The 14,273-nt window shown below is 34.2% G+C and overlaps 1 protein-coding gene across 3 annotated transcripts in view; it reads right to left on the reverse strand.

The window, feature by feature from the left end:
* Window positions 1-391: 391 nt before the first annotated feature.
* Window positions 392-14,273, reverse strand: part of LOC149189534 (putative pectate lyase 4) — a 215,617-nt gene continuing 201,735 nt past the window's right edge. The window contains exons 5-6 of one of the 3 annotated variants that reach the window (XM_089411829.1): window positions 919-1,142; window positions 392-840 (exon numbers count right to left, since the gene is read on the reverse strand). In XM_089411829.1, coding sequence (XP_089267955.1) covers window positions 837-840; window positions 919-1,142 — 228 coding nt within the window. In that variant the 3' untranslated portion in view covers window positions 392-836. The other 2 variants (XM_089411831.1, XM_089411830.1) reach the window with 2 other exon arrangements.

Consider the following 14,273-nt stretch of genomic DNA (forward strand, 5'->3'; position numbering starts at 1 on the left):
TAATTTTCTGAATTTTTCATTCAAAACGATAATATGAAACTCATTACAAGTTTTTCACATTTTTGAATCATTATTGCTCACATAAGTACTGCACATACCGATTTGCAATAATTGAAGAAGACAACAAAGAAAACAACAATACATTTTGTTTGTGAAAATTGGAGATCTCATATGGAATCCATGAGTGATAAACCATATAAATACACATGGACTGCTACTTCAGAATTACAAAACACTTGGAAAATTACAGTAAACAACCACCAAAAATTAAATAGCAGTAGAAATACCTTGCTTCTTCCTGTTATACTTGGTCCTTTTATGAAAGCAACAGTAAACATGAGTGAGAATTAGCAAGAAAGAATTTATGTTCTCATTCCAAACAGCCAAAACATGAAACTCATAACAGGTTTTTCACCTTCATTAAATTAACAATATTTACAAAACCAATGTACATGACAATACTTAAGAATCTATAAAGGTAACATATAAAACATGAATATATTTTGTTTGTGAAGGTTAGTATTATGTGGGATCCATGAGTGATAAACCATATAAACAATCTTGGTAGCATACACACATGGTCTGCCACCACAAATGACAGAATTATTTTATGTTTGGAAAATGAATAAGTTACTCATAAAAAATTATGCTAAACAAGGTCCTAGAATAGAAATACGACCAACGCAAAAACCCTATGACAAACTAAGGAGCTATATATCTGATATATAGGCACCCATTACGACAAAACATTCATGGGATCAATTGTTTGTGAGATGCAGAATACTTGTAGAGCTTCTGTGATAACGAAAATAGGATCGAATATTCCACAAATTGCTTCATCTGTAAAGGAAATAAAAGTGAGTAGCAAGCAGTATGCCATCCCATAAAAATTTGCTATAAAGAGTTGTCAGACTTTACCGGACAATGCCTACATCAGGAGGACGCTCTATACTCTGCCAACCACTGCATAGTTGAATAATTTCCCTTAAAGCATCAGTAGGTGATTCCATTGTCCATGTAGGATAGAACTCATGTGCTTTGAATACATTTTCAGGGCCTTGTTGCGGAGCCTGGGCACCATTCAGAAACAAATCTCCCTCCGAACGAATGCAACCAGATGAGTGCTCTTCTCTATCTGCTGCCTAAATAATAATTACCGTAGAGTTGTTTTAATCAGGGGTTTGAAACAGCAGATAATGAACGAAAAAATAAGGAAACATATAAAGGTTTGCTTCCAACAGTCAACATATTTCTAATAAGCAAGGTATGTAAGAATTTCCTTCAGATCTTTCACTCAATCTAAAATTTATAGTGGTGAGTCCGTCAAGGTAAAGAAAATAAGCCTATATTGTCTTGGTTCCCCAAACCATAGAAACCGAAAAAAGAGCGTGACTGTTCTGACAACTTATTTTTCAATAAATTAGATCTAATGTCGATAATGTATTCTATAATTAGAGTGTCATCTTTTCGAGTTTATTCCAATAGAGTTGATGGATGATTAGACCACGTAATTGGTAAAGTCGAGACTAGAAAAATTCTTTGACAGTTTATTGCGAGTCATGTATGGCACATGCCTACAAAAACCCATACAGTATTCCTTCCATCTTTTAGCCCATGTTAAGTTTCAGAAGGGCCTTTTCTATAGTAAGGGTGAAAAAAATGACGCTGTGTATTCAGGCCTGAAACTTCTTAACGTTAAATTCATTGTGATATTGTTCCTTGTAAGATGGACCCTAAAATGGCTGCTTAAATATACAAAAATTGTGTTTCAACTTCCGGCTATTTGTTTCAACTTGGTTCTAATTATTTGGTCAGCAAGAAGCAACAAGCCATTCCACTATCCACCATCCAGGGCAAGTACATGTAAAATATTCGATCTAGAGAAACTATTCTAGATCTGAAATTTCACCTCTCAGTAAAGGTTTTCAGGGTCTAACCCATGAGAACTCTCAACATCGGGGAAATATATAATTACATCAGGGAACAACAACAAATACTTCATTTCACTTTAGTCCAAATCAATAGATAGGTGAAGAAAAAGGATGCCAGTCATGTTAGGATATCTAACAGTGTTCTGAAAATCGTGAATTTTCATTTTCTAAAAGATCGCGGAAAAAACATATTTTTTGTATTTTTGTATTTTTGCAGTTTTTTAATTTTGCCAACTTTTATCGATTTTATTTTGATTTTTAGGATTTTTTTTTTTTGGGACCCTTGCTGCTTTAATCTGGATCGCGGGTATCTGGATCGTGATTATGGCAACATTGATATTTAAACACACAAAAGTTTATTAAGTTCAACTTGGTCTAATGTGTCTTTTAGGTAAAGTGTGTTTCTTTAGTATACATTAGTTGCACTATAATTTGACAATATGTTCTAGACAAAGAGTGATCGAATGACTGATATTCTACTTAACACTTGATTGGTCATTGATCTCTATTTAAAGACCATGAGGCGTCATTGCTGATAATCTATTGTGAAAACTCTCGCTTGTACAAATTTTCGTTTGCATTAATAAAATTTCCTCAAGTGGCCTTGGTTGGCACTGTGAACTGTTTTCCTCTTAGGGTGTTTAAACCACATAAACACATTGGCATTATGTTCTATGATCTGGTTGTATGAGTGGTAACTGAAAGTGTTGGACCCGTTTGAAGAGTTTCTCCTATTGTCAATTGAGATCTTTAGCCTGTGTTGCCACATTTATGAGATATACTATTTCCATTCCTCTTAGGGGGTTTAAACCATGTAAAAACACTGACATTATGTTCTATGATCTGGTTGTATGAATGGTGGACCTGTTTGAAGAGTTTTCCTATTGCCAATTGAGATCTTTAGCCGGTGTTGCCACATTTATGAGATATGCTATTTCCATATATTTCCATTCCTCTTAGGGGGTTTAAACCATGTAAAAACACTGACATTATGTTCTATGATTTGGTTGTATGAGTCGTAAGTGAAGGTGTTGGACCTGTTTGAAGAGTTTCTCCTATTGTTGATTGAGATCTTTAGCCTCTATTGCCACATTTATGAGATATACTATTTCCATATATTTCCATTGCATCTTGAGCAATGCCAGTGGTGAAAAATGCCTTTCATTTCATCCGAAAAGGTGTCCATTTTCAAGAGATATGGCCTCTTTTGTCAGATCCAGATACATAGTCTGAATATGCCCTTTCAAAAAAATACAAAGTTCATATTTTGTTTTTCAGTTTTTTTGTTCTTGGTTTACTACTCTTTCTGGTAAGTATATGTTCTTTGTTATACAAAAATCAGAAACATAGAGCGAAAAATGTTTTCTTTACCATATATGCTCTTTGTTGCATGCTTTGTGTGATGTTAGTAAATCAAAATGGGGAAAAAACTTACATTTTATAGGGACACCATTGTTGATGAGTTTTGGAATATTTTTCAAAGTATTGTTTGTTTTTGGATGAACACATTTGTGAAGCACCAACAACAAAACCACCACCCCCGTTCTACACTAGTATTGTTATGTGTTTTGCACTAGCTCACTTGGTCAAAAGTTTTAATAAGAGGTCTTGAGTTCAAGTCTATTTTTTTAAATTTAAGTTATTTCGTAGCTTTATTGTAAAGTGTATTTCAATCTTATTATACCAGCTTAAATTATTGTTATGTGTTTTGCACTGGCTGACTTGGTTAAAAGTTACTTTATTTAATAAGAGGTCTTGAGTTCAAGCCTTTTTTTTTCAAGTTACTTTAATAAAAAATAATTATACAAATTTAAGTTATTTCTTAGCTTTATTGTAAAGTGTATTTCAATATTATTATACCAACTTAAATCCATTTTAACTCTGCATCTATCAAGAGCGCTAAAAGAGAGCAAATATATCAAGGTGCAAACCTCAAAGCCTCTTTTTTGAGTGCAGAACACGAGAAAATGTTTAATAATTAATAATTTTATTTTATTTTTTATTTTTATTTTGATGTAATTTGACCTAGTCAAAATGTTTAGATAACATAACATTACAACATTTTTTCCATACTCAGCTAAAGAGTGTCTCTCGCCACAAAAATGTAATAAAATTGACTTTAAAAAAGATATCTATAAAATATTTTGATTGTGAAATGAGAGATGGTTTTTAAGTAAGTGTTATTGATGAGCCATGGTATTGTAACAAAGCCTATTTACAAGTTAATAACATCCATGGTAAAATGGAGGTGAATATTGTAAGTATTAAGTTTTTATGTGCTTTTTAATGAAATTTAAATATGGTTACAAGAATAGTATTTTAATTTAAATGGTAAAATGGATTATAGCTACTATTTATAATGGTAAAAATAATTATAGTCTTTTTGTTTTTAGATTAAAATTAAATTCAAATAAAATATTTTGATTGTAAAATGAGAGAAGGTTTTTGGGTATGTGGTATTGATGAGCCATGGTATTGTAACAAAGCCTATTTACAAGTTAATAATATGCATGGTTAAAAATATTGTTATATTGTAAGTTTATTGTATATATTAGAGTTTTTATGTGCTTATTGATTAAATTTAAATATGGTCACAAAAATATTATTTTAACTTATAAGATAAAATGGATCTTAACTCTATCACTTATCTGTCATATATTTTAATGTGGTATGTATAGTATGATTTTCTTTTATCTAAAAAGTTATTCGTAATTTTATTAATAAAAACAAAACTACAATATAGCAAATTGAATTTTATTATTTTTATTACTTTTAACTTTTTACTAATATTGTCCTATATCTCCCCATGTTGGACTTTATATTAATTTTAACCACTAAAAAAATTGAATTTTATTATTTTTATTACTTTTAACTTTTTACCGATATTATCCTATATCTCTCCATGCTGACTTTTATAATAATTTTAACCACTAAAGTAAAGAAAAGATTATGATCTTTTCGCTATTCACTAGGTCAAGAATGATTTCAGATTATGAATGTAAAGTAAATAATTGTTTTGTTCATAATCGTAGACCTCAAGCCCTACTGTATTATGTGTACACTAGTATCTTGTACCAAAGTTTTGTAAGGGCCATGATCTGTGGTATTAGAGCTCTATGTTTGCGTTATTGAAGGACTAATAAAAACAAGTTTTGGACCTGTTGTCGCACAGAATGTCTAGACACTGCGACAATGGCTCAAATCAGAGGTTGTCACCCTGATTCCCAATCTCTCCATTTAAGCTGTCTCCCTACAACATGCTAAGGGGGTAGACCCTACGAAAATGGAAAGAATGAGCACTAGTTGGAAACCAACCAGTTTGAGAGACACAGTGAAGCAACCAAGTACTTGATTTAGATTTAGCAAGATTTATAGGATTTGATTCTATGTCACAAGGTTCCCCAAATTTGAACTTTGAGGTTCGAAATTTGGTGAACCCAAAAAAAATTTCAAATTCGTTCAAATTCGGCGAACCTGATAGTCGAACTTCAACGAATTCGAACCTGAAATCCAGTTTTATAATTTTTAAATTATTTTTTGGGGTTTGAGGTTAAATTTCGGGCGGTTTTTGTCGGTTGTTTTAAGGTTTATGAGAAAAACCATGGGTAACACATGGTTTTCTCTTGTTCCGCTTCCCACCAATTAGTTTCCCGCGACGGACACTGGTTTGGCTTTATTTACCAAGGTTATCAATAGATTTTCACAAGCCAACTTCAGTATGAGTGTACTCGCTCTATTGTGCTCAGTGCTTTTGCTGCGTGTTGTATTCTCTGCAATTTCTTGAATTCAATTTCTAGACGCTGCTTGTCCCCGCCGCCTAGAGCTTGAAGTTAATAGTGGTCATGATTTGTGGCTCGTGGGTGCTCACTGCTAGTCATATAGTTTTATTGATTGATTTGATTTTTTATTATTTTATGTCATATATATATATATATATATATATATAGTCGAACTTAATGTCGAACCTCATACGAACCTCATCGGAAAATTCGAATTCAAATCAAACTTAATTGTTTCCGAACTCGAATTCGAACCCAAACCATGTGCCATAGATTTGATTAGATTTTAAGCAATTGACGCCAGTGCCTTATGGAGTCAACTATCTTGCTAGGAAATTTAGGACCAAGTAATTGATTTGCAACTGCTGCATGGATGAATGACTATCTTATATGAAGTGCAAATCATAAAGCTAATATGAGATGCAAAAATCTTGGTTAATTTTAGTTAAATCCTTATCTAAGTTTTAACCCTTCGATCATTTCTATATTGAGTCCGATTTCGTAGTAATTGGCAGAAAGAAGATAAGGTGAAGCACAATAAGGTGTGATTAACGATACCTCTCATGAAAATCTAACATACTTGGTGCTTACGGCGTTGCAGAGAGCTGTGGCTCTGACAAATGCAAGGTCACTATTTTAAGTACTACTAAAAGCAGGTTTCTCAAGCAAAGATGGATGGATAGCTATCTATCGACCAAGCTTATGCTTAGAAGTAAATTTTAAGTATGCAAAACTAACTTAATATGCAAACGCACGAGATGATGAGAAGAAGTTAGACCCGAGGATTAGAAACACTTGTGTCGCAAAAGCCCTTAATCACCAAAATAAAATGCTCGCTTTATTGGATGAAGACTTAAAAATAAATCCCAGAAAATATTACAATTAAACCACAAGCTTATTTCAAATCTTTTTTTGATACAATTATAACTCAAAGAGAACAAAAAGTTCTTTGCAATCAATGTCAACAGATACACAAAAAATACTCAGTTTATGAAACAAAATATATGCATTTTATCACAATTCCATGACAGAGTACTTAATTTTCAGACATTAGTTTTTAGAATAGCAGTAAGAAAAACTTTATAACAACAATAATATGACAATGAAAACAATAAGCTATCAATAATATCTTTATGCTAAAAATTTACCGAAAAATTTCCCCACGTTAATTATCAAAAAAAAATTCAACCTATTATTATGTGATTTCTAGAATTATATCAAATCTCATATACTTATTACAACCAACAATTAAAACAAGAAATAAGCCTAATGATGAATGCACAACTCAAGAAATTAATTCCTTAATGTATTAGACAACTTAGGCATTGATTTTAGGCTAACCCACATGAAATTTTGCCATTGTTATATTTCAAAGTTCAGAAACAGAATTATTCAGAGATGACAGTCACTCAAAATGTAGATCTAGGCCAAATTTTTTACACATCAAACATAAATGATTTACTAATGTATAAGACAATTTTTTTTTAGTTAATTTCAGACCACTTAGATGTGTTTTTCACCACTATTAAAAATGTATATCACTGTTGTAGCAAACAATGAGGAAAAAGATGGTTTAGAGATCAAACCTTTAGGCCCTAGGGTTTGAAGATCACTTGCCCAAGTTGCCAAAAAAATTTCAATATCTGAAACACAAATTTTTACCGAACTTTCTACAAAAACCCACCAATGATTAGCTTCAGAGAATTAAATATTCAGATCAGAAATGGAGCAATGGAAATCTAGGGCCAATGAGAGCTAGCACTTGGGCTAGGAGAAGACAGATTTGGGCTTAGGAGCCCCAAAACTTGAAACCCTTGTTCTGAAGAAATTATTTTGCTTTAGATCTTCAGATTTATTTCAAAATCTTTAATGGTCGGCCTTGCAAAATGTTTGGGACAAGATATTGCCCTCCGGGGCCTAGATCTGTCACAAAACCCACATATCTAATTGAAAAAATCTCAGATCTGAAGATTTACTTCGCTAATTTCCTAGATCTATTCGTGCAAACAATCTTTGAGCCCAGATCTTGCCCTCCAGGGTCTAGATCTAGCTCAAATCTGAAGATTTTCTTTGTTAATTTCTCAGATCTATTCCTGCACAAGTGAAAAGAAAAAAACCCAATACCCAATATGTACAAAAATAGAGAAAATCCAAAAAACCCAAGTGTTAAAATTCAAAATTATGTTACAAATATTCAGATCTACACAAATAAATAACAGATCTATACAAATAATTTATAGATCTATCAGATTAGAGGAGTATGAGTCCAACTCTGCTCCCAGATCTAATAATCTAAGGCTCTTAATAGCCAGATCTATCAAAATTTCCACAAAATATTTAAAAGATTTTGAAAATTTAGAGAGGTACTAACCCAAAAACACCTTGCAGAAAAAATATCATCGTTAGATAAATCCTGAGGCTTATATGAAGTAGGCTCTTCAGAAAATGTGTTGAGAGTTGGCTGGTCCAACTGAAGACTATCCCCAAATGTTCAATGCGAACCTGAGAGATCTTCTGCAAACACTAGATCAACCATCAAATCAAGTAGAGAAATAGAACAACAATAAAATTATGAAGAAATAGAGATACCTGCTACTTCAATCAAAATTAAAAATGTTACCTTAGATCTAACAAACTAAATAAGATACCTGTATTCAGATTATTCTAAGAGAGCTATTGATTGATAGTTTTCACATAATATTAAGCAGAAATTAAAACAATGTTACCGTAAATTCATGAAAAAGAACACTACAGCACGTTGAAATCCCAAAGACTTTTACATTAATTAAAAAAAGTATACAAGAAAGCTTGAGAGCTTAGTACACCATTCAAAGATCAGATGGATCAACTAACAAATGACCTCCTATTTAAAGATAAATCTTCCAACGGCTAGTTCGAGTGATCCTTGTCAAAGCAATTTCGATCATTGATGAGGATTAAAAAAAATTTTAATCACATCCGTCGAAATTTTAAATTCTTGAGGAAATTCGAATTTTTCAATTAAGCGCATTTTAATTAACTCAAAAATAAAAATTTTGAGTTAATTTCCTCAAAAATTTAATTTTGACTTAAACCCCAAAGACCAAAGGCTTAAAATTTAGCAAAATAATTAATTTACCTTAGTCCCGGGACCTTTTAAAATTTGAATTTTAAGGACCAACGAATTTTGCCTTTGAAAATTTAAAAAAAAATATTAAATTTCTGACTCGAGATTTTAATTACTTTTTTGCCAGAAAATTTAATTAATTAACCTATGAAGGGATAAATTATTTTTCCAATTTTTCCAATCCTCGAAACACTTTTAATCGTAAGGGGGAAAACCTATCTGAAACAAAGCCTCACAGACTACCCATTTTTGCAACACAAATATAATCCAACAGACCAAGCAATTTCTAATAAAATAACCTAACCAAATAGTTAGGATTATTCCCAAATCACTTTTACATAGACTCGATCTATAACACTAGGACTCGCCTAAGATCTTAGTGACAAAATACATTCCGGCTTTGGGTAAAATCGAAGAAAAACTCTACCTACCATCCAAGAATGGATTGGTGAGATAAAAAACCTCCCAGAATGTAGGTCGTCACCCAAAAATTAGATTTACCTATGGAATTACATACATGACACAAATTTGTTGAGATTATTAAAATTATATACATGCAGAATGGGTTTACATTATAATATAAGGATCAGACTGATGATGATAGCTGGATGGTACAAACACATCGATCAGAGGCTATCCCTTTTGTGAAAAAGGGGGTGTACTGCTATGGGTCGTTGACACGTAGTGGTCAAAATGACCTACAATATTTTGTATACTTCTTTTATTCACTATTGTTACATTTCTGTTGTGAAAGGTGCTTGAAGTTGTGTATTTTTGTGTATTTATGATTGTGATTAGACATAGACTTGATCTGGATACTATCCCAAGGAAAATCAACAAATATGGTCGATGATAAATTGACTAGATTAGACCAATTTCCATGCAAGTTTTGTAACGAAACTAGAAAGATTTTTCATTGAGATCTATGAGGTATAATGCTAGCATTGGTGGCCAACATCAACAAAAGAGTTATCCACTTATCCCCAATATTGGGGATATCTACTTGTCACATGTTAGAGACCTATCAGCGTTTTATATGTCACAAAATTTGGGCCAAATCCCAAGTAATAAGAGTTAAGCACGTTCAATCTAAAATCATTTGTCTAACAAAGACAGGGTGCATTAGAGGCAATTTAGTTGAGACAATATTATTATAGCCTGAGAGGTATGGGGTGGGTCAAATACTCAAGCTTCAATGCTCTATTTATTGAAATCTATTTCAAGAAGGTTTATGATAGATTCAAACAATCCATAATTTTGGCCATGCTTGGGCCATTGTGCTTGGGGCCTTTCTTACTTGGCATTGTTTAGACATTTTTCTCGGAAGCATATCATCCTACTTATCGTTAATGGATGCAAATTAAAAATTTAGGTCCATTTTGATCTATCCATCAAGGTTTCCCACTAGCCCCTAACCTATATGTGATGGGAACTAAAACATTGAGCTACTTGATGATCCATGAGGTGGGGCATAGATTCATAAAGGAATCCATCTCCCTGAGCAAGAAGTAAGATAGATTATGAATGAAAATTTTATAAACAACTCCTCCCTCACAATCCTTGAGAAGAATGAATAAGCGGGAAATATTATAGAATGTCTCTAAACTTCTTATACAACATTTTCGTCTAGGATCTAATGGCCAAAAACATAATGTTATAAGAAAAGTCCTTGTGAAGTTATTAGGTTGTTGGTAGACCAAGGTTGGCCACAGATTCAACTAGGACAAAACTTTAAGTTGTTAGATATTGCTTTCACCTTTCAAACATCACCTAAGGAACTATGGGAGATTTATATTACAATGGATGTGTAATACTACTCCTATTACATGCCTCTAGTTAGTGATTATCAACAACTAGACCAATCTCTTTGAAGATTCCTCTAAGAAAAATATGGAAGATAGCGAGGGATTCCCCCAAGTTAATTGCAATCTTTGTTGCATTCCCAAGGATTGGAGGTGAATGGGGATAAAAAAAACAGACACTAAAGCTTGGGTCTTGTGTAGTACATGGATTAACAAAAATTATGAATACATGGAGACCTAAAAGGTTGTCCTTTACAACTACATTGGTCGATGAACTCTTTTGGAAAAGAAGTCATGGTAACGCCTCAACTCGCAGACCATGATTGTCACCTCAGTCATCGTTAAAGTTAAGGGACCTTTGCTGCTCAAAGTATTTGGAACATTGACAAGATTGTTAAGGTGCTCCTAAATTGGAAAGACTCGAGATTTGGATTTGTCATGTCTTTCAATGGTGTCCTCTGGGCCTTTTACACAAAGAAAAAACTTCAATCAATTAGCTTGGTTATTGGCCATGCATTTCTCCAAAAGAGGAATTAATATTGGACATTTTTCTTCCAGTTTCACTCTTAGGACCAATCTTCAAGATTTTAGTCTAGATCAATACTTGACATTATGCATCTTGCTTTATATAGGAGTTGGGTTTTGTGCTCCTACATTGTACCCACATTATTGTACTCAATAGTTCTATTGACCATATTTTGCGGTCATTTGTTGGGCATTAATAAATTATATTATCTTATCTATGAGACATTTGATTCTCAAACTAGAGACTAGATATTTTTCCCACACTAAAGAACTAGTTTTGACTTACCAGCCCCAATAAGGTGGTTTGGAGCAAGGGGCTTATTCTCAACTACCTACTAATGAGGTTGGGACCACAATCTCTCACTTCCAAATGCAATGATTAAAATTAGAACAAATCCAAGGCCTTATCAAAATATAGTTCAATTGATGAGTGCATGTTGCTTTGTCATAACCCTATTTTGGTTGCTTGATTGAATAAACTCTAGCAATTTTTTTATAATGACAATTATGATTTTATTAGAGAAAAATGATAAGGGGTAGCGCTTATTTCCATATAGTTGTGAACAAAGAGATTTCCTTGATTTTTCCTTACCCCACTCATCCTCCCAGTGCTAGCTTGACCCAGACTAGGTGGAAGAATTTTCTTTCCTAGGCTCTTGTTAATGACAATTCAAATACATTTCAATTGTTTTACAAATTCCTTGCATAATAAATACAACAATAAAACATACCTAAACTTTGTTTGGAATGTTAGGCATAGCCATTTCGGCAAGTACAAAATGGAATCCTATTGTTTTGTTACAATCGGCTTCTCTTTCTCTAAGCTATTTTTTCAACTTCCAACCTATTATGTGTGGTGTTACAATCGACTTCTCTTTCTCTAAGCTATTTTTTCAGCTTCCAACCTATTATGTATGGTGGGGAGCTAAAGGAAGGAACAAGCTTCCTTCTTAGAACTCTTGCATATGATGGGTTCCCTATCACCTTCATCTCCTCTTTCTCCATATGCATCATTCATCTCCACTTCATGAGTGTATTCTTCTTTTTCTAGGATGGTGTCTTCTTCAATGTACCCTCATTGTTCCACCTTAGCTCCTCTCCCAATATGGCCTCCCTCGTGCCCTGCTAACCCTCAACAATATTTTCCCTAGCTTTCTTCAAGTGACTCCTCTTCCTCCCCTTCATTGCTTTTTCCAAAATTTCAAATCATTTTACTATAGGAGCAAGGACCTTTGTTTACTTTGGCTAAAGTGAGGGTTGCCTCCTCTTTTGCTCGTTTACTATTTGTATGGTTGCTTTCTTCCTAGTTCAATTGGTGGTGGTCACTGCCCCTTTTTACAATTTTTAAAAAATGGCCATAATCATTGCACTTGTGCATTTAAACAAGAGTTGTTCATAGTCCTCTCTTGTAGATGACGCCAACCATTGAGATTTAGTTGCATTACCTCAAGTAGACCTTTCTCAAGAGTGACTTTTGCATCTATTCATGAGCATGTATAATAGCTCGCTTTGGTACCACTCTATCTAAAAATTTGTTAATGCAATTTTTGATCACGTCATCATTCAAATCATCCCTAAATATTTGAGACAAATGTCGAAAGGTGAAACCTATGCTAGGAGAAATTTGGGATGTCCTCTTCAAGGTTGACGTCTAGCATCCACCAACCATTTCTAAAGATCAAATTATGAACTTCCCTAAGCTAAAAGAAAAAGTCATTATAACTCCCACCACAAAAAAAATCCACTACACGCTACATCAAGTGAGCCCAATATTCCATAAACTGTTAGAATTTCTAATTCTAACCCGTTAGAAATTCTTCTTGTACTATCTGGTTTATTTCTCCTACTTGTTTAATTACTTAACAAGTTATTTACCATTAAAAATAAACACAAGTACAGTATCAACATTTATAGATCATCAATTGAAAGAAAACAAGCACACAAGTGACATCGTTATTTTTGGACCAATGTCCACGGAAAAACCCAATGCAGGAAAACTGGTGCAGCTATTTTGAGGGTTATATTACTATGCAGTCTATCTGAGTACAACAGAGTGCCTAATCCAACTCACTCGACAGAGAAAAATATACGGCAACAATAACTCTATATCCGGAAACAAGTATTCAGAAAACTTGTCCCACGAGACCCTCTCCAACACAACTAAAGCTAGCGCTGGCCCTTCTGGCCTCTGTGTCAGCCGCAAGACCCTCTGCATCAGCCCTCTAAGGCACTGCATAGCTTCTGGGAGCCTCTTCGTCACTCCCTCTGCCCTCTGCGTGGATGGCGCAGTTTCTCTGGGCTCTGCGTAGCCTGGACTGACTACTGCTCTAGCTCTCTCCGCTCTAGTGCTGGTCTCCCAATATTGTCTCTGCCTCTCTGCCTCATACTCACTGCCCCTCGCTGCTGATCACTGATTCATTTTTCTTAGCAACCTTGCTCTAGCAAAATGAATGACTGATCACTCGGTGTATTCTCCAAATGACCCTCAAGCCTCCTCTTATACTTTTCTTGTTGGTCCTTCAACGATCGAGATTAAATCTCTAATCAACGACGAAGATTAGATTTGGCTTGACCCATGACTTTTGAAACCTTCTAACACAGTATTATATTAATATCCATTAATATTTTATTTTTCCTAAGTTTAGACTTAGGAACTCCATTAAAAATATTAATTATTTTAATATCTCCCAAACCAGTTAGAATATGCCCAAACCATTTTTGGGTCTTGGAGATCTCATGTGCTTTAGAGTCTCCACCAATTTTCATGGCTAGAGCACATCCGATGCTACCCCAAATCAACACTCCCTCTTAGCAAGGACTGTGCTCTAGTAATACACCACACTGAGCATCACTCTAATTATCCAGCATTGATCCCTGTGCTAATGCTAGGCCTCCCCGCCCAACATCCTCTGCATTGCTGCGTCTTGTACTACTGCCCATGGCCCTGCCACTGCCACTGCCACTGCTTCATCTGTACGAAAACTCCCTCTGCATCCGCACTGTTGCTGGTCCATCCTCCCAGCACTGCACCCCCTCTCATCATGCTACATCGTGCTGCCCATAGCACTACCATTGCTAACTGTTGCACTACAACTCAGTTACCAAGAAGTAAGTAACTGATCCACCCAAC

Source organism: Pinus tabuliformis, chromosome 3_1 (genome assembly GCF_031772625.1).
Source record: "Pinus tabuliformis cultivar Carrire ecotype Pingquan chromosome 3_1, CPIR1, whole genome shotgun sequence".
Classification (NCBI taxonomy): domain Eukaryota; kingdom Viridiplantae; phylum Streptophyta; class Pinopsida; order Pinales; family Pinaceae; genus Pinus; species Pinus tabuliformis.